At 39.6% G+C, this 25,385-nt stretch overlaps 2 protein-coding genes across 5 annotated transcripts in view; one reads left to right on the top strand and one right to left on the bottom strand.

Moving 5' to 3' along the window:
• Window positions 1–25,385, bottom strand: part of LOC134207729 (low-density lipoprotein receptor-related protein 4) — a 374,845-nt gene that overhangs the window by 65,942 nt on the left and 283,518 nt on the right. The window lies entirely within an intron of this gene.
• The window catches only part of LOC134207731 (gamma-aminobutyric acid receptor subunit alpha-6), a 642,164-nt gene continuing 625,391 nt past the window's right edge, over window positions 8,613–25,385 (top strand). For both annotated transcript variants that reach the window (XM_062683581.1, XM_062683580.1), the window contains exon 1: window positions 8,613–8,715. In XM_062683581.1, coding sequence (XP_062539565.1) covers window positions 8,669–8,715 — 47 coding nt within the window. In that variant the 5' untranslated portion in view covers window positions 8,613–8,668. The remainder of the gene's footprint in view (window positions 8,716–25,385) is intronic.

The raw sequence follows: 25,385 nt of genomic DNA, 5'->3' as shown, positions 1-25,385 counted from the left end.
TAATTTAAATGGCACATCGATTTAAATACTCTACAAAACTATCCTTCGTTAAGAAATTACCAAAAAGAAATAATGTTTTATTCTTATCCAAATGTAAAGCATTGTGTTTGTTTTAAAAAGAAACTACCTAGTCATGATGATAGTATCAAATCAACCGCAAGTTCTATTGTTTTCACATCTTATCCTTTTGTGAGAATCAAGTTACGAAGCTGTATGACAAAGATTAATCATTTATACAACTATTAAATTTTACTTCTTAGATTCAACTATTGAAACTGCATAGATCAATGGGAACTCGTTGTCTAAAGTTTTTATTAAATACTAGCAGACCCGACGAACTTTGTTTCGCCTAAAATAGATTTTTTGTCTGATAAGTTTTCGAGTTATGCAGAAATTGCTGTGCTTCGAATCATCTTAAGAACCTTCCCCGGCCACAAAAACCCCTCCATACAAATTTTCACGCCGATCGGTTCAGTCGTTTCAGAGTCTATAAGGGTCAGACAGACAGAAATTCATTTTTATGTATATAGATTTTATTAAATATAAAAAAAAAATCGTTTTCAAAAGCGACAAATTTCAACATTTAAAGCATGGGAAGTTTTGTTCAAAGTATATTAATTAATTGCAATTACCAATTCACCCTATCAATATGACGCTCCTGTCCGTTGTTTGATGACAACAAATGACGAAACAAAAAACATGGTTTCTAGGGAGGAAAAGTGTGGCGGCAGTGTAGGATGACCCATTGTTTATGTTTCGAAGCGCCATCTGCGATTTGCAAGTGGGTACGTGAAACCAGAGTGTAAAATAATCGAATTCTTTTGGTGAAGACCACCTTTCTTCACTTGTTAGCTCACTTCCAGGCACATTCATTTTCGGCTCTGCACTGTCAATATTCGGTTGAATATTAGTCATTGAATATTTATGCACATTCTACAAATCGATAAATTATCTGAAATCTGAACACATTTTAATTGAGTAAAGTCATTTATCACACAGAACTGAATCCGATATGCATCCGAAAGGCCCTTTCAACGGTAAACATCAATATAGGATATAATGCCGAATAGTGGACCCCCTAGTAGCGGAATTTTGCTCTTCCTGTCATAAGGCTTAAAAAATTTCAACATAATAACTCTGCTTGATATCTAACAACAAGCTCTGCATCCGCTCTTCACGATACATACATAAAACACCCAAATACACGACGTTATTCGTTAAAATTAACATTTTAAAGTCTAACTGAATTCGCCCTATAGTAGACCCCCTGGGGGTCCATAATAGGAAATTGCTTCCCTATAGTCGACATTTCATTTGATTTTCATGTCCCGTTTCGGGACGTTCTTCTTCCCTATTATGGACCCCCCAAAATATTCCTATAATGGACACTCTCGTGTTTATTTTGTATAGAATTGTAAAAAATCATCTAATTTTGCTTTCCATAGCATTTCCAATGCATGTAATCAAATCATAGGATTGTAAGGTAGGTTCTCCCGATAGAATTTCATAGCAAAATGTTGGCATTGTGCAGTAATAATGCAAAAATGGCTGGAGGGTCCACTATTGGTTGGGGGTCCACTATAGGGCACTTTACCCTAAACAATGGTAATTTTGTTTTTTTCTACACATAGTGAGCACACTCAGTGACAGTCGAATGAATGAGTTGGTGGAGCAGTCGTTTGACTATGTCATTCTATGTTTTGAATAATCATACGATGTTTGTCAAAATTCGGACTGAAGTTGCTTCATGAAGATGAATATTTTATGCTCTGCGTGGAACAAAGGCCAAATGTCAAGTTCTGGGGGGGGTTGGGATGACTGTACGAAAAATTGTCTAATGTCACACATACACACATACACACGGACAGACAGACATGTGCACGGAGGGTGCGGATGGTCTATCGAGTAACCAGTTTGGCTTCCGAAAGGGTAAGTCGACCGTAGACGCTATCTTGTCGGTTACCAAATCCGCGGAGATAGCTATCCAGCGTAAGAGGAGGGAGTTCGCTATTGTGCAGTAGTGACTCTCGACGTGAGGAATGCTTTCAATAGTGCCAGTTGGGCAGCTATTGCAGATGCGCTCCTGCGTCTTGGAATTCCAGTACCTGTACAAGATTCTCGGAAGCTACTTCCAGAATCGAGTACTGGTATACGCCACGGAGGCGGGTCGGAACTGTGTTGACATAACCTCAGGGGTTCCGCAAGGTTCCATACTGGGTCCGGTGTTATGGAACGTCATGTACGACGGTGTCTTGAGGTTGAAGTTCCCGGTGGGCGTGGTAATCGGCGGCTTCGCTGACGATATTACGCTGGAGGTCTACGGCGAATCGATCGAAGAGGTGGAGTTGACTGCAGCCCACTCGATCGCAATTGTGGAGGAGTGGATGAGTTCCAGGAAGTTAGAACTGGCTCACCACAAGACTGAGGTGGTTGTTGTTAACAACCGAAAGTCGGAGCAGCAAGCGGTGATAAGGGCAGGCAACTGCACGATCACCTCTGAACGCTCAATCAAACTCTTGGGGTAATAATCGACGATAAGCTCACCTTTGGTAGCCACGTCAATTACGCCTGCAAGCGTGCCTCCACAGCTATAGTGGCATTGTCCCGGATGATGTCCAATAGCTCTGCGGTTTATGCCAGCAAGCGCAAGCTTCTGGCTAGCGTTGCTCTGTCCATACTGAGGTATGGGGGGCCAGCTTGGGGCACGGCCCTGCGTATTAACTGCTACAGAACGAAGTTAGAAAGTACGTATAAGCTCATGTGCCTAAGAGTTGCGAGCGCGTACCGTACCGTGTCGCACGATGCACTCTGCGTCATCACCGGTATGATGCCTATTGACATCGTTATCGGTGAAGACATAGAGTGCTTTGAAATGCGCGGCACGAGAGGCATCCGCAGGACTGTCAGGTTGGCCTCAATGGTCAAATGGCAGCGTGCGTGGGACAGTTCCACTAAGGGTAGATGGACACATAGGTTGATACCGGAGATAGGTACGTGGGTCAAGAGGCGCCATAGGGAAATCACTTTCCACCTGACCCAGGCCCTTACAGGCCATGGTTGCTTCCAGACAGTACCTACACCGGTTCGGACACTCGGCCTCGCCCGAGTGTCCGGTGTGCGTTGGTTTAGAGGAAACGGCGGAACACGTGTTGTTCGTGTGCCCGCGTTTTCGCACAATGCGTGACCACATGCTTGCCACATGTGGTCTGGACACTACCCCGGACAACCTAGTTCGGAGGATGTGTAAAGATGAAGTTGGCTGGAACGCCGTTTTATCGGCTATCGTCCAAATCGTCTCGGAGCTACACAGAAGGTGGCGCGTGGACTCGAGGGATGGCTAGTTCAGGCGCAAATAAGAGGTGGTCCAAGGGTTCGGAGTCGGCTTCATGGGTCATACCGGTGCCCTGTGGTCGAACTGGATCCTTTTATCGAACAAGTGGCCGCGCAAAAAACAACATGGTATCGTCGCTTTCGCGACGTCGGTCAACCGGGCGGGTTCCGAGCCCGAGGACGGAAAGGGGTCCTCGTCAAGGCTGGGGCAGGCGTAGGCACCACGTCGGCAAGTCCCTCTGTGTGCTGGCGAATAGGCCCTATCGCAGAAAGGTCAATTTGGGGTGCACGCGGCATCATCATTCTTGATACCAGTCGTGCAGAGGGAAGCAGGCGCGAAGTCGACCCTTCCCACCTTCCGAGGACATAGGGCGTGGTAGCCATGGTGTTCTTCTAAAAAAGCGAGTTACGATGTTCTGTGCTGCAAGGACACGCAGCTAACCTCGAGGGTGCGTTATGCACTGGCCCCCCTTTGAAGCATTACTTTCTGGTTGTACCGAAGGGACGATGGGCTTGGCGGCAATGGAAACGGTTTAGCTGGTCGGGGATGCAGTCCTGCCTCCCTCATTGGAGGTGGCCCCTAACCCAGCACTTCCTGGTCAACCCAGGATGTCTGTTGAGCAGATTCCCCCTCCATTGTTTAGGAAGAAAAAAAAAATAGACAGACATGTGCTCAGCTCGTCGAGCTGAGTCGATTGGTATATAATACTATGGGTCTCAGAGGCTTCTATACAAAGTTCGTTTTCGGAGTGAAATGATAGCCTTTCGGTATAACTTAGTTGTACGAGAAAGGCAAAAACGAAGGAACAACTTGAACCTACATTCAAAGTTGAACCAGCTGGAGAAAATTAATTGCCTACATTATGGATAATCATAATCTTTTCAGGTGATTATAGAATGAAGCCAGAAATCGGCCATTTTGTAAACCACGTGCTTTTCGTGCACGTGCACGTGCAATATTTTTTTCAAGGGCACGAGATAAAAGATCCATAACGTGTATGGAGCTGAAATAATGGTAGATCGTTTGCTTAGTTATGCTGAACAATCATAATTTGAGTTTCGGCACTGTACGAAAACTATTACGCCAGATTTGGGCTTTTGGAAATGTATGTAGATAAACATGTGGTGAATTTGAAATTCACCACGGGCTTCATTCTATAATCACCTTCAATAGCATAATTTGTTTTAGTATAAGCTATTTTCACCACTTTTTATGTAACACATCGAGTTATATTTTTGTTTAATGAACCCCTCCGTTACCAACCCACCTTTTGAAAACGAAAATAAAAATCTTTGTGGTTGTAACTTTTTTGTCTGTCGACGTTTTTTTTCGCAGCGACGAAGCGGAATTAATTCAAGTTTCAGGAGCTCTATGAATTTTAACGACTGGCCACTTGACCCCGGAGTTATTCCGGATTTAAAATGGATGTTAGCTTTTGGTCATTTGCCAAAACGCATACTTCGGAAATGATTATTTTAGATATTTTGAAAAGAAACGACGCATAGTTTATGCAAATTTGATCAGTCCGAAATATGGCCTGTATCCGGAATCCGGACGTTCCGCCGTAACCTGTTACGGGGTCACTTTACATGCGACCCTTCAAGCTTCATGATTTCAAAAGTTATGGTAGTTTTGTAGTTCCTTGACCGTATTTGAACCGAATGGAACCGGTAAACTGATTTACCGAGTACCTGTACAAGGGTCAATTTCTGGAAATAAACAAATCCTAACCCAACAAGCATACTTCATGATTTCAAAAGGTATAGCTTTTTATGGTATTTTTCTGCTTCCTAGACTATATATGAACCGATTGGAATCGATAATAATTCAAGGATAAATTTCGGAAAATCGCAAATTCTATCATGCGGTATATCAAACTTCATTATTGGAATTTGGAATTAGTTGACAAGTGAACTTAGGTACTTGTTCAAAGGTCAATTTTGGGAAAAAGGCACCGGAGGTAGGAAATAAACGCCGCATCCAGTTGACCTTGCGAACAATACCGTCGTATTGCCAATCCGAAAATGGCGAGTTAGCTTTTCAATCCGGTCCAGGATATTTTCTGGTGCAAAATATCCTCGTCGTCATAGTTTATGCAGTATAATGGTTTCAAAAAATATATACTCATGCAGTTATAAAGCAGATTCACCATCTTCGACCAGAGGTCGCACAGACTGAATAATTAACACCTAGTATGAGACAACGGACAGGACATTTATACAACACACATTTATACGAAAGTTTCCTCCTGACCAGGGCGGGAATCGAACTCACAATCCACAGCACATGCGACTAGACAATTGACGTCGCCAATCGCACGACGATGAAGCCCACAATTGATAGGTATTGAAAAGTTTTCAATGAATAACTGCAATAATGGTCATAGAATACTAAGTTGAAAAGCGAGCCAAGATCCAGCTGGAACGTGGAGTTATTGAAAATGAAGAAGAAAATCATGTGTCATACCAAACATCATGTTTTCGAAAAATATTGCATTGTATGATACCTTTGTTTTTTTCTGGGTAACATTTTTCTCCACTCGACCAGTAAAAACATTTCAATAGGTTCTAATATTCTCCATGAGCTTGAGCTTGTGCTTGAGCTTGATTGACTGCTCTTAGTTGCTACTCCATTATGACCAGATCAGCTGTTCTTGCACAGGGAACCAACAGATGTTTGCTTGGGACTAGCACACATCTTCAATGTACAAGTACTGGTGATCTCATTTGTTAGGTCATACTGGCGCCTGCCACGTCAGAATGCAAGTCAATTTAGGGAAGGGGAGGAAATGATGATGCAATCACTCGCCCACTGCAAGCCGAATATACCTCTGCACTTGCCACGAGTTCATGCGGAATTTGTTGGAATTTCTGGGTTAGGTTGGAGAGGCAGAGGTCCGTCTTGGTTAACGAGCTGCCAATGTGATAGATAGGAGAAGGTAACTGATGGAATTTCTAATTGGATGTAGGAAACGAGCTCTATAGTTCATTTCCAATTCTAGCAGATTACTGTTAGAATACTCAAGTTGAAGGTATAGGAATAGTAATGGAAACGGTATGGAAGTCCATTTCCAGTTCTAGCGATTGCTAGAACATGAGAAATAAAGAGAAAGATACAAAGTAGGAGAATGGAACGGACCTGGGATTGATCCCACGACCTCCTGCGTATGAGGCAGAAGCAGTAGCCATATGACTACCAAGCCCGCTTCTATAGGTTCTAATATTCTCCATGATGTGAAAAACTAGCTGTCTACCGGTTCCAATCGGTTCAAATACGATCCGAGAAGTACGAAATTACCATGGAAGAATACCATGCCATAACTTCTGAAATCATGAAAATTTATATGCCGCATTATAGGATTAGCTCATAATCCCAAAATTGGGTTTGCTTATTTTTCGAAATTAATGAACTATTGAGAAATCGACTGTATATTTTTATTTCGATTTTAAGGACGGCTACGCAGTCTTGAATTATTTAAACAAGATGTATATTTATCCGACGTTTCGACACGGGGATGGTGTCTTCATCAGGGGAAACTATAATTGATTGGGTACTTAGTTATGTGTTATAAATATGTGTCAAAATGTTGAAATTGTGTGTTCTCGAAGTGTAAGTCAATTTTTATATGCTTGTATCTGTTGTAATTACTTCAAATTGAGTGTTATAATTATCTAAATTTCACAGTATGTACCAGAAAAATCCATGCCAGACAGTCAATGTTAGACTAAACAATAGACTAGGAACAAACACCGTATTGTAAGTTAACATTTTGACACATATTTATAACACATAACTAAGTACCCAATCAATTATAGTTTCCCCTGATGAAGACACCATCCCCGTGTCGAAACGTCGGAAAAATATACATCTTGTTTCAATAATTCAAGACTGCGTAGCCGTCCTTAAAATCGTAATTCGAAATTAATATTTGTACCGGTACATGGTAAAACCGTTTCCCGGTTCCAATCGGTTCAAATACGGTTCAGGAAGTACAAAACTACCATGGAATACCATAACTTTTGAAATCATGGAGTTTGATGGGTCGCATGATAGTATTCGCCTATTTCCGTAAAGTGACCCCGTAACAGGTTCCGGCAGAAAGTCCGGATTCCGGAATTCAGACCATATTTCGGACCGATCAAATTCCTGATCAAATCTTCTATAGTTTATGCGTCGTTTTTTTTTTCAAAATATCTAAAATAATCATTTCCGAAGCATGCGTTCTGGCATATGGACAAAAGCTAACACCCATTTTAAATCCGGAATATCTCCGGTATCAAGTGACCAGTCCTAAAAACCCATAAAACCCCCAAAACTTGAATAAAAAAACTATCTACTGGTCGGGCTCAGTTGGGTATTTTTAGCCATCGAACACGGCTTCTACCAGCCCCAAGCCATGAAATGGAGGGGCTAAGCCGTTTTTCATGACTAGTTTTTTTTATTTGTCTGTTCACATATTTTAAAAAACAATTTCAATTTCAAAGAAGATGTCCTATGATTGCGTTACTTCGATCGTGATTTCGATCAACTGCTTTCGTACAACCATCTTCAAAAGCAGAAAACGAGGTGGAATTTGTAGGCCAAAATAATTCGGAAATAAGGATTTCCTAGAAAACACCGAAACAGAGAAGATCAACCAATGAATTTGGTACCGCCCTTTTCACTTGTCTTACATCGTTGCATCTTACTATAGCATCTTTATCCCCTGATTGCAGAGGACCACTGCGAAATCGAATAGTTTATGTTTGCGCTATGTCGTCGTTGTCCCTTCGACATCATCATCACCATCATCGTGGCTTTGAGCTATCGGAAAATTCAACAAACTAGGAACATAAACATCTGCCAGTGGGAAGTGGAAAGGGACAGCTTAGATGGTGCCGCGTAGCACAATGAAAGTTTTCCTCATTTTATGTTGGTGGTGGTGGCGGTTGCTGCTTTGTGGGGTCCTGGATATGAATAAAAGATTTCAATGAAAGGCGTTGTCGCAAAACGTGCGGTTTGGTGGCATCATAGGTTTGGAATTCGCTACGTTCCTGCTACTCGGCGTACCGTATGGGATGCAAATGGTGTGTAATCTGTACTAGGTTAAGGCTTTTTTATGACGTTTGATAAAATGATATTGATAGCACTAAAGCGGAGGGAAGATTCCGTACTTAAACTGATACTGGCTTGAAAACATTCGACATGCGTTTTGAGCTTCTTCTCAGTTACATGATTGAGCACTAGAAAGATTCTTATTTAAACTAATTACATATGAATACGTTATTCTCTTTCCAGGATTACTCACAGGGAGACATATAATTGGAAAGAGACGTACACAGTCTGGCATTACTTTCCATGGCAATGATTCTGCTATTGCTAATGTACGGCGTACTGCCGGGACCGTGAGTATGATTCAACATTACTTGTCACATTGAGATCGCTTACTTTAAAGTAGATAACACATCTGAAGAATTTTGCGATTTTGGCGTGGAAAATAAAGAACACAAATATTTTAGAAGTTATATTACAAAACTAATTTTTAATTAAATTTGACAATTCATTAAGGCCGCATTTCATAACACGTACCAATAGACGGTTCTCATGCATTTTGATCTCTTCTGGTGTTTTATGGAAATCTCTTTAAATTTATCAAGATTTACAATTTCGCATGACTTACCAAATTGCTTCGAAATATTACAATCTAAGTAATGAAAAAGCAACGCCTATTGACGCCAAAAAGCTCGAAGCCTAATTTCCGTTTGCAATTTGCTACTTTCATATTCCGTTTAGCATTGATCCTAACCGAAACCGCAAAACCAATCCAAACACGCTCTAATTCACTCTCTTCGACCGGAAGGCAAATGGCCAAAGGCCAACCCGAAATTAGATGCCATGGTCAATAAATAAAACCCAATCAATTAGAAGTAGAAATTTTCGCCTATTGGCATTCCAACTATGCGGGTTTAGCCAAGCATGTTTCTCGGAATGTAACCTATGAAATGGAAAAAAAATGGAAACAAGTGCAATAAGACAGACATTGCATTGGCTGCATTTTTTTGTTTATAGGAGGCACCATATTCGTGACATGCCGTTTCCCACCATTCGATCATCTTCAACTCGCAGCATAGTCATCTAACATACAGGCTAATAAAATTTGCAATAAGCGTTTTTCCCGGAAAACTTGTTTCCACTCACTCGTCTTGCAGTGGACCGTTTGAAGAGAAGACAATCCGAGACGTGAAAGTGGAGAACGTAATGCAATATACCTCGGTGAGACTGTGTGACTTTACCTCGAATTATGCTACATCGAACGTCATTTCATTACTATCTCAAATGGTCCTCGAAAGATGTTTTTTCCAATTTCATATCGAACCTTTTTTCATATCTCTTATTTGATCTATGTTTTCGATGTAACAACATTCGAGCTAGTTCAGAGCTCCCCAACAACATATATGCTGCATGATGCAGTCGGTTTCAGTTTGCACTTTTCCACAACTGGGCCCTTGCCTTGGGATAAAGGGCACCCTGCCCACCAAAGAGTTCACCTAGCAGCAAACGCTGGCGGGTGCACTTCCAGACCACCGGATGTTTGGTCGTGTCCATCTGGCAGCACCTGTCCGTGATCCGTTTTGCGATGAAGTCGACGAAGACGGATGGTGTAGGAATTCCAGGGCACGGTGGTGTTGTTTGCCCATGTTTAGTGCACGAAGTTGGTCTATCCGGCCGTCCGTCGTCGCGTGGATCCATGTGACACGTGCTCAAAAAGATGAAAGCAAACAGTTGTTGTTGTTCTAGAAGTGCCTGATGGTGTTGTGTAAGGTGGTTAGTTAAGAAAATACTGCCACGCTAACTATGCAAGACGTGGCACGGAAATGTGACCTCAGTCGGTGGAAAGTGGCTTTGATGCAACAGAAAATATATTGCTGTAGTTCGGATGAAGAGGCTTGTGATGCGGGCAATATCGCGTGGACTTTACATACGTTTCTGTTTGAGTCAATTGAACTCGGGCAGAATAAAATACCAACGTTTCGAAATTTAATTTGCTTCCGCAAGCAAAAAATACAATACATATTAATTAACAAATCAACCTGAAGCCGGATGGTCAACTATGGATGCACGGATATCCAGGAATCCAAAATGGTTGGAACGCGCTATTCTCTAGAGGCAGCGGCGTAGCCACGGGGGTGGTTTTGGACATAAACCCCCCCCCCCCAGCAATCTTCTATTGCAACGATTAGCTCCTTGTACCCTTAGTATAAATTAGGTTAAGTTTAGTTTAAGTAGAAAACATTGCAACTCCTACATGGTTTAATTCAACCAGAGGAAATATCATAACTGCCAGAGGCAATTGAAATGTATCAATAATAACTAAAAGCGTAACATAGCAAATAAGGATGATACCCAATTAACATTTTAAGTTTTATAACGCTCTTGAAGACCATAATTTACTCTACTTGAAGACCACAATTTACTCTACTTTTTGTGTTACTAAACCATTATAAAACCAAAATGTTACTAGGGTAGTGTTAAGGAAACACGGAACACCTAGTCTAAGAGATAAATGCATGTATTAGATAATTAGCAAATAAAATAAGGAAAAAAAATAAAATAAAATAAAAAGAAAAAAATCAACTTTTAATAAAATATACTTTTTTTCATTTTATTCTCAACATTTCTCCTAAAAGGTTATGCTGCTCGATTTCTGGTTGGTTTTTTCGATCGATCAACTTCCAATAACCACACGTAATCTGTTATCATGTTGCAATTGTGTTGTGCTTAGTGCGAACATGATGATCCAGAAAGTTCCTTTCTTTTAATCAACAACAAGGAAACATATCGGATTGCAATTTGAACAAACTCAAATCCTCTACTAGATCCCCTACCAGAGCATTCGAGCCACATTGACTAATAAAATACATTCCAGCACTCGAAAAACAAGTTGAAACTTAAACATTTTGTAACTTCATCGTATGAGAAAATTTACGATGAAGTTACAAAATGTTTAAGTCATGCCGTTGTTCTATTAAATTAGAGAAATATCAGAGTGCAGAATTGGCGGATCATTCAACCATATGCTCGGGTAACTGTAACATGTTGAACAGCACACAAGTGGAGCGGAGCCCAAGTTTTTTCTTAGCACATAACAAAGCTTGATAAAACTAGTGAACTTTTTCCCGTTTCACTGTTATAAACTGACCATAGATAAAAGAAATTGCATTGGGATTATTGCAGCATTTTCAACGCGAATCAAATAAAAAGTCCCCCACGCACGAGTAGGTTGTTGACGTTTTCCGGTTTCTGTTGCGTAGCTGTCAACGTCGCTTCAGCTTGTATGCAATCATACACAAGAACGATCGAATGCAACTTATCGATTCTTTGATTTGCAACAATCTCCCTTGACGTCCTCACGTCTATGGAGTGGACGTCCAGACGTCCCTAACTAGCTCACCGTATTTTCTCAGGGTCGACTAGCAATCAGCTAAAGGGTCCTACGACACCAATGAGGCAGAAACGGACATGACCAGGACCAATCTACAAACACGTTGGTAGAAAGAATTGAAAATGAAAAATAGATCTTTATTTAATTTTAAGTTTTTGTTTGGGTTAGTTCATAGGATTAGTAGTGGGGTGGCCGGCCTGAGACGTTGGGGCCCATTGTTGGCATGCGATTTAACATACCGTGTCTGCATGCTACCTGCTGGCTCTCGAATGATTGAGGGGCCGCCTTCCAAGTTTCGCTGAGCGCGGCGGTGGGTCGTTGATGTGGTTGAGGTTGGACACGGAGACTTTCTTTGACGACTGGGCCTTACCTTAGGCAGACCGAGCACACGGCCGAATGCGGCACAATGCCGCTGGGGCGGGTGTTTGTTGTTGGACGCGGAGACTGACGAAGGCAGGTTGGGCACACGGCCGGACACGGCAAACCGCCACCGGTGTTGATGGTTGCGGTCTGGCACGGAGGCTGGCGAAAACAGGCCAAGCACACTGCCGAGTGCGGCACAATGCCGCTGGGGTGGGTGTTTGTGGTTGGACGCGGAGACTTGTTCCCGAATATTGTGGCTTCGCCGAACGCCGCAGGTAGGGTTAGGGTTGACCACGTGGTTATCCCCGGGCACATCCGCCCGAAAATTGTCGGTTGACGAACGATTCCGGCCAAACGATTGCGGTACTGTCGGATGGCCACCAGACACGGCCAATAACGGCGGAAAGCCGCCCGAGCGAATGACGACCGGAAGCGAATTACGACCACTGCAGCCAACCCGTGGAACGTGTGTCTACAGATGCCACGACAGGCCTTCGAAAACACTCCGCGATACGCGGCTTGGATCCCTATCCAACGTCTTGAATCGTAGTATTCGCTGGTTTCTCGATGCTCGGGTCCCGGTTCCAGCCGTTTTCACACGCGGTTTTTATAAAAAATCGCTCAAAAGAAGTTTGTAGTCTGGTGTTATTCCGTCTTGATCTTCGCTTGGTGTTCGATCGACTGCCACGATCTTACACATTGTTCGTTGATTCTCCTTTTTTTTCTCCCTTTCTTCCATTCAGCCTCGGTTTTTAGGGTTGCCTCTGCTTTTAGGGGTACCACGGTTTCGCCTCGGTAGACTTGTGCCACCGAGCAGGGGTGTGCGAAGCGTTAGTATTTTACATACACACTTAATTTTTTTCACCGGGCTCGGTAAATGAATTACCGATTTCTCAACAGCTGAGCTCTCGGTAGTCACCTCGGTAATCGATTTCAACTACCGAGCTCTCGGTTCGGCATTCGCGACAGCGATATGTCAAAAATTACCGAGTACTCGGTACAGAAAATACCGAACACTCGGTATAAAAATACTGGTGAGTCTGTAAAATTAGTGCAGACCACTGTAATTTAAATTACCGATTTTAATGTAATTATCGTCTTCCTTATTGATAATGAAAAAAACACCAACAATATCCGAATTTTTTTTGAATATATTTAACAGTTTATTTTGAATAGTGTTGTTTAGTAGGAGGAAATTTATTAATATATGCTTCTACTTTCGCCTTCCAAAGTCGTTTATTCTTCAACATAGCCAATCCACTCGAAGACAGCAATGGGGATTTTACTCGGCGTGCAAGTGTCTGAAAATTTGATAGCAATAATCGAGGCAATAATCTAACATCAATTAATTTAAACGGTAATAATGCACTTACCTGTATGCATATTGCATATTATCAAAAGGAACCCAAGTACAAATCGTGATTAGAACTGATTCACTCCAAATTTTCGCACTCGAAAAAATAAACGAGGAGCCTGAACCAAAAAAAATGCCGCCTCATCAAGTATCCCAGAAGTTGTTCGGAAACCGAGTGTTTTGTACATATTTTACCGTGCACTCGGTATATCGTATCATTTTACTGAGGGATCAGTATAATTCATTGACAGATATAGAAAAGTTTCATAAAACAGAGTAGATCGGTAAATTATTCTACCGAAGTTCAGTATATTATTTTACTCTACCGAGACATCGGCAAAAAGTATTGCGGAAGTCAGTAAAATCTGCAAAATCTACCGTTGTCTCGGTTGAAAATTAATTTTACCGGATGAAATCAGTAAAACATATTACCGAGCAGCAATTCTGGATTTAAGTGTGTACACTGTTAGGACAGAATAGTCACATAAATTTAGGAATTATTATAGATAGTGGAATATATAGATGAGCGAAGATAAATCCTCTGTCTCCAAACGAACTGTCAAACGTGTCTCCAAACGAGCATGACGTCACGATTTCAATGGAAACGTTAAGGGCTGTGACGTCATATGCGCGTGTGCACGGGCAAAAAAATCGACTCAGCCATGCTTTCGCTCATCTATAGATTCTACTATCTATAGGAATTATGTGTTTATTCGTAGCCTAAGAAAATACTACGTGCGAAGTCTTACAAACATTGTTAGTGTTTATATATATTAAAGGTCTATAAATGCAAACCCAACAGGGTTGCTGGTCGTCCTTGTTAACATCGGTAACAGATTGACTTTGCTAATTGATAATTTCCCTCTATCGTAGGAATATTGGAATAATCATAAATAGTAGGAATAATCAAAACATATAGAACTACGTACATTTTTCGTACTTGCTCTATTCGAATGAACATAATAAAGGAGCTTCAATTGACAGTAAATACACCATATCACTTGAGCAATTATTGAAAATTTATCGCGCCAGAGGAAATACAATATCATATTTACATTCAATAGAACTTACTTCAATGAAAACATTTTTTTTTTGCTTGGACAAACTATTATATTGAATTCTTTTTACTTTCCTCTCAAAACCGTTCACAGATAATTACCAGGCTTGTACACACTTAACTTTATTTACCGAGCTCGGTTATCAAATTACCGATTTCTCAACAGCTGAGCTCTCGGTAGTCACTTCAGTAAAATAGATCGAAGCCTTACCGAGTTCTCGGTTCAACATCCCCGCTGGCAAAATGTCAATTATTACCGAGTTGATCGGTAAAAAAACTACTGAGCACTCGGTAAAAAAATACTGAGGGATTCTGCAAAAAAAAATACTGCAGACCCAGGCAATAAATGAATCGATTTAAGTAATAGTAATAAAAGCAGCAATGTTTAGCATCATTGTTAATGACATTTATTATTTAGTATTTTCTGAATACGTATTACACATGTTTTCAAGCACTGTTGTGTAGGAAAAATCAAATATATATAACAACAAAGATTATTCGAAAGACATTGCCAGAGCGAAATGCCAGCTATTTGGTGTATGTAGCTGGAAATTATTCCAGCGGGTTGCCTGCTGCATCATGTTACGGCATATTCTTCCGGATGTCTTTATCTAACCAAAATAAAACGGTTACGGCTGGTGATTCGGACTCTGCACGGAAGATTGAGAATACCCATTAAATGTGCTTCATTTACCCATTATTTTAAATTATTCTGACATGTCAATAAATGGGTATTTTTTCGAAAACAGAAAATGGGTGTTTTATTCCCATTAATTAAGATTGTACGTCAGACTTTACAATGGGTAAATGGTACTCACAGTAATATTTAGATATAGTGAAATCGCCATTTTTACTTTCCACTATTGAAATTAAAAAATTAAGATGTTATCAGTTTATTTATTAAACAATAAAACGTTTGCGATGAAAAACAAAAAAATCAATTACAATTTCAATGGAAATTTGCAACGGTATAGGCATAGGACATGAGGTAAGGAAAATAAAACTTTATGTTGTCCCGGTTGACTGTGATTCTTAATTTTTCATCATTTGTGCAGCAGTTGAACATAATGAATGTATTTTTTCTGATATTATTATCATACAGTGATCCGATGCGAGATCCGATGAGCAACTAGGACAGTATAGCATTGGAACTAACCGGGGAGGGAGCTGCAGTTTCCGGTTCACGCGAATAGTGCCTCCAGCTGCTGCGATTCCACAAGACGGAATGCAACCGAAAAGGAGTGATACCGCTGCATACTGCCCAAAACCACATGTCCATACTGAATCTAGCCGATTCCATCAGCGGCAGAAACATTTTCCTCGAGGATCTTCGTTTCGCATCTTCGTGGCCAACTTGTTGTTCCTCGGAATTGAACATTTTTACATAATTGTAAACTACCTATTTATAAAGTGTTTTTATCTATTTAAATGTTGTGAAAATTTGTGAAATAAATAATAAATCATGATTAGAGATATTTGACTTGATTTAATTAATGTATTTTTAACTAATATGCCCTAACCTCAGTCTTTTGTTTACACTAAATGTGGATTTTTTACCCATTTCTTATCGAAAACATCAAGGGTGAAAAATACCCATTTAATGAAGTTTAGTGAGCTTACTCATTAATGAGTAAACGCGATTTACTCATTAAATGAGTTATGCCGCTTTTCTTCAAAATGGGTACGAGAATACCCATTAATGGGTACTCTCAAGCTTCCGTGTGTTCTTTCCTGGAAATTTACAACAACAAATATAAACTGTAGCACCTATTCAGCATGTGCAAATTCTTTGGCATGTATTAGCAAAAAATGAACTCACCGCAAATTAAATGAAGACCGATACGATACGCGAAGAAAATAGTGTTTCCAAACCGCACTGTACAGTTTCTGATTTGGAAAAAAAACATGGCGTCACACCAAGCGGCACTTGTCTAAAACTGAGAGCTCGGTAATTTTTTTACCGAGTGCTCAGTAAAGTGCATTGAATTTTACTGAGTCGTCAGTTAATTTTTGACAAGCACAAAATGTTTTCTTGGAACCGAGTTGATCGGTAATTTATACTACCGAGGTTCAGTAATACATTTTGAACTACTGAGACATCGGTAAAAAACATTGCAGAAGTCAGTAAATTTATTTCAATTAACTGAGCTCTCGGTTAAAAATTTCTTTTACCGAATAAAATCAGTAAAAAATATTACCGAGCTGAAATTCTCGATTTAAGTGTGCATACAAGTCTTCGAAAAAGGCTTGCATAAAACATATTTTTAAATAACTTTCACTTCCTAAAATTGTAGATAAATCACACTTATTATGTTTAACTTGTTCAAAATGAACCACATTTCGAAAGATTAGATTTTTGTGATCCATTTTGGACCTTGATTGACTAGTAATTCTTTCTATAGGGTTGACGATGGCTTTTCTAAAATGCTCAAAATCATTGATTTTACGACATTTATTGAGGTATATCTCAAAATCTCGACGTGTTAGAGAAAATCTGGAGTCAGATTCGGATTCAGCGAGCAAAAATCTACTAGGGACACATTATTTGGTGTTAGGGACAAAATCTTGTTGAGCTGTGTTATGGATGAGGAGCAGATGACTTAATTGGGGTGACCAGGACGCCCAAGCTGGTGTCTAGATCTGGTGATACAGCTCTCAATCTCTCAAAAAGCAGACGAGGGCTGATAGGGTAGTGTCAGGGCCGGATTTAGGAGTGGGGGAGGGTCCGTGACCCGGCCCCCCACAAATATTATGTACCAAAACCAACCTTTTTTGTACATTTTGGGGGCTCCCTTCCGGTTAAATCCGGCCAAAGGTAGCGGTATCGCTAGCCAAGGCATGTCAAATGCTCGTCGGGATTTCTTAGCTGGATCCAGGAAAGTGAAGCTTCGATCGCCAGCGAATCACATGTTCAACTGAATTTTGTACCCCGCAGATCACAAACGGTTCGAAAGGGTCCAGGGTGCCGTAAATCCTTTGAGTTTCTGTAGCTGCGTGCTGCTGGAAGCTGCCCAATAGTGCTCCCAATCCTAGCTGCTCAGCTAGAGAAGTCAATGTCATGAAACGCCGGTCTCCGCGACCGACACCAGCCAAAATGTCTGCATTTAAATTCCTTCCCGAACAACACAAATGTCTAAAGACAGTTTATGTGACTCATATAAAACTAAAACAAGGAAGCGGGCTTGGTAGTCATATGGCTACTGCTTCTGCCTCATACACAGGAGGTCGTGGGTTCAATCCCAGGTCCGTTCCATTCTCCTACTTTGTATCTTTCTCTTTATTTCTCATGTTCTAGCAATCGCTAGAACTGGAAATGGACTTCCATACCCGTTTCCATTACTATTCCTATACCTTCAACTTGAGTATTCTAACAGTAATCTGCTAGAATTGGTAATGAACTATAGAGCTCGTTTCCTACATCCAATTAGAAATTCAACCAGTTACCTTCTCCTATCTATCACATTGGCAGCTCGTTAACCAAGACGGACCTCTGCCTCTCCAACCTAACCCAGAAATTCCAACAAATTCCGCATGAACTCGTGGCATGTGCAGAGGTATATTCGGCTTGCAGTGGGCGAGTGATTGCATCATCATTTCCTCCCCTTCCCTACATTGACTTGCATTCTGACGTGGCAGGCGCCAGTACGACCTAACAAATGAGATCACCAGTACTTGTACATTGAAGATGTGTGCTAGTCCCAAGCAAACATCTGTTGGTTCCCTGTGCAAGAACAGCTGCTCTAGTCATAATGGAGTAGCAACTACGAGCAGTCAATCAAGCTCAAGCTCATATAAAACTAAAACAAGGAAAATTTAAGTAACTGCAATCAAATCATTCCGATTTGTGTGACTAGGGTTGCCACCCCACGGTGCCCCGGGATCCAAGGTTGTTGACTATAGTTCGCAAGTCAGAATGCATTTCTTTCTCAGTTTTTTCTCTTGTCTTTGTCTTATTGTTTCGTGTAACACGAATCTATGGTCATCCGGAAGATGCTCCCTGGCGAATTAAATTTTTCGAACATGACGCTTAGACCTGTGCTCCGGTCATATCATCGGCGGCGGCGGCTAAGCGGAAGAGTCTTCCAAAGGAATTTCCAAAGGATTTCCTGAAGTAATGGCGGGAAAAGTTTATGAAGGCAATCGGCCAACATTTTAGAAGAAATTACCGAAACAACTTTGAGAACTGAATACAGATAAAAATACCCAAGTAACAATTGCCAGTTGAATAAACATCAGTATTGTCAGATTTATTCAGCCAGCATTGATTAAAAATTATACTATCATACATGACAACATTTGTTCCAGCATTGTTCGCCCAAAAATGGAGTATTTATTCAACAACAACTAGCAACCTCTCTTCAACTTTACTTAAATAGTATTTTAAATATTTATTCATCAACTTTGTTCAAAAACCAAATATAATGTTAATTCAACTAGTCAGCAACTCACTGATTCGGCTTTTTTAATTATGCTTTTCTAAATACATTTATTTCATTACATTGTTACACTTATTAAGGCATTGTTCAGCATACTAGAAATAAGATGAAAAATAAGTTATGAACAGGATACCGGTATCGATCCAACGACCTTTGAATCCCCAGCCCTCTTGTTTACCATCAGCTATATTTCTAACCTTGGAAAGTACCAAGCTGAATTAGAAATATAAACCATACGTTGTTGAACAATTCTGGTTGAACAGCTGTAACGAGGTTGTAGGTCATTACTCAACAAAATTGCCAACAATCGAACAAAAGCTTAATAGGAGGCATGACGTTATAGTTAGTGGAAGTGAATTATCAGTCTTGATTTTATTGTTTGATTTAGTAAGTTGTGAAGCTGCTGCCTTCTATCTGCCATCATAGAGGTAGATTTTTCCTGCAGATTTCTTCTATCATTCCTGAAGTAAGTACAAAAATAATAATTTATTCTCTAGTGAATGGCAAAGTGCAAAATGTTTTAAAAAGAATAAGTCCGCTAAAAATAAATTTATTTGTAGAGTGGAATAAACGTTCGTACAACGTTTAAGTAAAGCCATTGTTGTTATTGCAATAAGCGAATTATCAAACGTTTATTCAACGTTTCAAAATTATATAAATAAACAAAATTGAAATCGGATACAGAAGCAATGATATTTACTGATAACGTCAATTATTAGACTTCTTAATAAACTCATGCTCGTGCGTAGATTGTAATAGAGTTTTCAAACGTTTGATCGATGCTTCAAAAACAAATTATTTAAACATATGCATCTCGATGAACAGCATAAACTTTGCAAGTTTAAGTTATTTGTATTTAGCTAGTTGTTCAATATACATTTCGATTTAAAAAGATATAAGTCAATAGCGTTTATAAAAGTATTATTCAGCTGGTTACAAATGTTAACAATGTTTGCCCAATTTGTTATTCCATACTACATATTGTTCAGCTACGAATACTTTAATTAAACGCTAGTTCGACAATGATGTCTATTTGTGGTAACTGATTGTTACTTGGGTATGTTGTGATTTTAGATGTATTTTCATGCACATATTTGGAGCATGCAAATAAACGTAACATTCAATTGATGTCACTATTCTTTTAAATCAAAATAAATTCAAACGGTGCTTGCTTGTAAAATTCAATCAAATTTAATTGAATATCGAATGTTAATCCGTTTGATGGAAAAAGCTACAATTTTACACGTCGTTGAATTTCAAAAACTATTTGTTGTGAAGGAATTCCCAAAGAAAAATCAGTAGGAACCCTTCAGGGAAATTTCAAAGGAATCCTCACAGACATTTTCAAAGTAATTCCTTACAAAATTTCAAATGAATTTCCGAATAAATTTTTGAATAAGCTTTGAATGAATATCTGAAAGGATCCTAAGAAAAAATCAAAAGAAATGGAGAATGTCGTGAAGGAATTCCTGGGGAAAATGTCCAAAAATTTCATTATAAATTTACCTATACCTATGATGGTCGTACACTCCGTGTTGTCCGGAGGAAAACCGGATTTAATTTCCTATTCCAGGTTGCTCGTTCTTGGGCCGCCAGTCGCCAGTCTCCCTGCACACCGGCTGCACGAGCATCTTCCTCGATTGCACACAGCCACCGAGTGCGGGGTCTACCCCGGAGCCAATGTCCTCTTCCAGGCTCTCGGAAGGGTTTTGCTGGTCTCTCTTCCAGCATACACAGTACATGTACAGCCCACTGTAATCTGCCATATTTTATCAGCCTGCCTTTGTCTGCAGTTTTATAAACTTGGTACAATCGTGATTCATTCGTTCGTCTGCGCCATTCACTTTTCTGCTCAAATACTCCTAGAATTCGATAGTCTGCATCTTTTTGCCAATGTCATTTAGCCGAAAGTTGTTTGGCCGAATATACCATTTTGCCGAACAGACCATTAGGTCGAAAGTCATTTGGCCGATAGGGTCGTTTGGCTGAAAGGGTCGTTTGGCAGAAAAGGTCATTTAACCGAAAGGGTCGCTTGGCCGAAAGGGTCATTTGGTCGAAAAGGTTGTTTGGCCGAAAGGGTCGTTTAGCCGAAAAAGTCATTTGTCCGAAAGGGTCATTTGGCCGAAAAGATCGTTTGGCCAAAGGAGTAATTTGGCTGAATAGGACATTTGGCCGAATAGGACATTTGGCCGAATAGGACATTTGGCCGAATAAGACATTTGGCCTAATAGGTCATTTGGCCGAATAGGTTATTTGAAAAGTGAGAAATTAGGAATGAGAAGAGAGACGTCTCAATTCTCATTCCTCATTTCTTACTTCTCACTGTCAAAAGTGAGAAGCATGAGGTGATTTAGGGACCCTCCTTAGCCGTGCGGTAAGATGCGGCTACAAAGCAAGACCATGCTGAGGGTGGCTGGGTTCGATTCCCGGTGCCGGTCTAGGCAATTTTCGGATTGGAAATTGTCTCGACTTCCCTGGGCATAAAAGTATCATCGTGTTAGCCTCATGATATACAAATGCAGAAATGGTAACTTGGCTTAGAAACATCGCAGTTAATAACTGTGGAAGTGCTTAATGAACACTAAGCTGCGAGGCGGCAATGTCCCAGTGGGGGATGTAATGCCAATGAAGAGAGAGAGATGAGGTGAGTAGAGAGTCGTCTTACGTCTCACTTTCTACAACGAGAAGAGAAAAATAAAGAGAGAGAAGTGAGATGTCTCACTATTCTCTTTATTGTGAAAACTGAGTTGTACGAAGTGGGTAATAAGACATCTCCCTGTTCATTTCATGCTTCTCATTTTTTACAACGTTAAGTGATAAATGAGGAGTAAAAAAATAGACGTCTCAATTCTCACTTTTTACAGGGAACAGTGAGAAATGAAAGTGAGTAATGAGACGTCTCAATACTTTTTTTAATTTTCCTCTTCTCACTGTAGAAATTGAGAAGCGCAAAGTGAATAGTGAGACGTATCACTACGACGTCTTACTTCTCACTCCGCATGTCTCTTTTCTCACTAGAGACGTCTCACTACTCTCTTCACGCTTCTCTCTTTTTACAGAGAGAAGAATTTCTAAGGTAATTTCAGGAAAAATTGACAAGGAGCTTGCTAGGGAGCCCTAGAGGAATTTCCAAAATAAAATCCATAAAGTATCTTCCGCTGGAATTTCTCAATTAATTTTCGAAGAAATTCCTAAATAAATGTTGCAAACTTGATGAAATTTCAAAAGTAATCCGTAATTGAATTTCTGTAGGAGTTTTTAGAGAGTTTTTGAGGATTTCTGAAGCAATTTCCTAAGGAATAACTCAAACATTTTTAGTAGATATTTCAAAAAGAATTTGTGAAGGATTTTCAGAAGATATTTCCGTGTTTCTGAACGAAATCTTGACGGAATGTCCAAAGGAATTTGCGGAGAAATTTAAGACTATCAGAAGTTCATTCAGGAGTTACTTTGAAAAATCCTTCAGGAGTTTCTTGGATATTCTTTCTGGAACTTGTTCAAGAATTCTTAAGGAAATTTTGTCCTAGAACTTTGCAAGGTATACCAAAGGAGTTCTTAGAAAAATTTCGAAATTTTCGGATGAATATCTCAACGATTTTCCCAAGGTTTTCCTCAACAAATTTCTGAAAGAATGCGTGGATGAATTTCCGAACTAATTCCTGAGGGAAATTCCAAGGAATATCCGAAAGAATCCGAAAGATTTTCTGGAATTCATTTCCGGATGAGTTTTTGTAGGACTCCCTGAGGCAAATTCCGAGGGAAACTGCAAATCGATTTCTAAGAAAAATTCCGAAGGAATTCCTGGATTTATCTAGGAATTATTTCAGACATACCAGTAGACATTTCCTCTAAAATTCTGTTAGGAATTTATTTATAAATTCCTTCAAAGACACCTTCAGACATTCTTTTATGGATTTCTCTGGGAATTCCTTTAGGAATTCTTTGCGAAAGTTTTTAGAAATGAGTTAAAAACTTTTTTAGCAGTTCCAACGGAAATTACTTTTGAGAATAGATTCAGGCTCTCTTCTAAAATGCCTTCAAAAATTCATTTGGCAACTCCTCCACCCTCCAGGAATTTCTTCAAAAACTCCTTCAAAAATTCATTTGAGAACTCCTCAAGATTTTTTCCTAAAATAATCTAAAAAAATCATCCGCCAAGAATTCCTTCGGATATTTCTCCAAAGATTTCTTCCAAAGTTTCTTCGAAAAGCCTCCAAGATTCCTTCGTAGATTTCTTCAGAAATTCTTTCGGAATTTCTTTCCGGAAATCCTTTAATAATTAGAGAATGAAATAGTTTTCGCTGGAGTTACTAATTGATTTTTCGAAAGAGTAAAACAAAAAACATAAACAAACGCAAAAAAATTACCAAGGTATTACTGAAAGCATTTCGGGATGCACTCGTGAAATCATTTTCGGAGGAATTCCTGCTGGAAGTTGGAATGAAGAATGTTTTAAAGGAATTTCTGGAAGAAGTGCCTTGAGGAAATTTCTAAGAAATCTATTATGTATAATCTGTAGATAGAATTAATTTAAGGAATTCATGGAATAATTGCCATTCATTGAATAATAGGGGCCCTCCTTAGCCGTGCGGTAAGAAGCGCGGCTACAAAGCAAGACCATGCTGAGGGTGGCTGGGTTCGATTCCCGGTGCCGGTCTAGGCAATTTTCGGATTGGAAATTGTCTCGACTTCCCTGGGCATAAATGTATCATCGTGTTAGCCTCATGATATACGAATGCAAAAATGGTAACCTGGCTTAGAAAACTCGCAGTTAATAACTGTGGAAGTGCTTCATGAATACTAAGCTGCGAGGCGGCTCTGTCCCAGTGTGGGGATGTAATGCCAATAAGAAGAAGAAGAAGAATGGAATAATTGCCAAAAAAAATTCATAAGGAGGAATTTCCGAAGCAATTCTCAAAGTAATTTCCGAAGGCATTGCTTAAAAAAAGTGTTGATAAACAATTTCAGAAAAAAATCTTTATAGAATTCCCAGAGGAATTCCTTAAGGAGTCTTTGAACGAATTTCTAGCTTATTTTTCGTAGGAATTCCTGGGCCATTTTTTCGTATACATTCCATAAGAAATTTCCTAAATAAATTAATAAAGGATGTTCTGAAGTAATTCGAAATGAAAATTGTGAAGAAATTTTCGAAAAAAAAAGGATTCCTAAAGTATTTTCATTAGGGTTTTTTTTTAGAAAACTTTGGAGGAATGTACAAGGAAATATACCAAACGGTTTTGTCAACAATATTCAAACATTGATTACAAAATAAAAAATAGTTATATTGAATAAAAATCATTCATAGTAGGGATTTAATTATTTTGCTGAATTGGTTTATCAAATAAGTCAACTGTGCTCATAACACAAATCAAAAAAGAAACGAAACTGATTAAATAAGTGGCCTGGTTGATTTTAATAAACAAAAAAAATAAATATTGTCAAGATAATTAATGTGCTAACTTAATATCCTTGATATCCTTGAACTGCAATAAATTTCCTGCACAAATGCCAGATCCTAAAAGGATGGGGGTGCTTTGGGCAAGCATCCAAGCCTTCACAAAAGCTTACGTGCCACATCAAACATAATTTGCGAGTCACCTACAGGTTTAGGTGCCCGACTAAATGCCAAAGCCAAGGCCTGGCTTAGACGAACTTCAAAGATCAGCTAAACATTTTATGTGTTATTCTACAAACTCATGCAAACTCATAAACTAATCAACCAACATAGGGTAAGACGGTATAATATGCCCCCCCTAAGGCAACTCCTTGATAACTTTTTACTTTTCAACGCAATTTATGCAAACTTTGTGTTATTCGGTAGTCCAGGAAGTCGCAAATGCATTGCCCGTGAGTAGTCATATAAAAATATTTCAGTTAACACTAAATAAAGCTTTTATGAAAAGTCGTGATAAAATAATTTTAAAAAGTGCCTGGGCAATACGCCCCACCTCAACCAAAGACGTTTAATTGCCCTTCATTAGTATTTTATTAATCCCATAATAAAAAGGCTACAAATCCTTATGCGCTTGACATTAAAAAACCAACATAGGTCCATTCAAGCAGGTGTGAATTGCATTTCAATATTTTCCATACAATTTGGAAACAACTGCTGCAGGCTCGCTGCGCTTGTGTCCAGTTGGTAAGGGCACTGCCTACACTGGGGCGTTTTGGCCAGTGAAACATGTTATCGAAAATCGTTACATTTTTGAAGATGGAAGCAATTTTATATCATATTAACCACTGAGAAAAGTTATTTTGTTGCCCAACTGAGTGTTCCATTGCAAGTTTTGCGGAAAGTATGCCAGAGTCGCTCCAGAATGTTGAGCAAACAAACATGAGAAGTTACATCAAAACTGTAACTTTTTGTATTTTGCTATTATTTTCATTGTGTAAAACAAAAATACTTCCAAATTCACATAGTA

Source organism: Armigeres subalbatus, chromosome 1, assembly GCF_024139115.2.
Source record: "Armigeres subalbatus isolate Guangzhou_Male chromosome 1, GZ_Asu_2, whole genome shotgun sequence".
Taxonomy (NCBI): domain Eukaryota; kingdom Metazoa; phylum Arthropoda; class Insecta; order Diptera; family Culicidae; genus Armigeres; species Armigeres subalbatus.
This window is presented reverse-complemented; position numbering and strand designations above follow the sequence as displayed.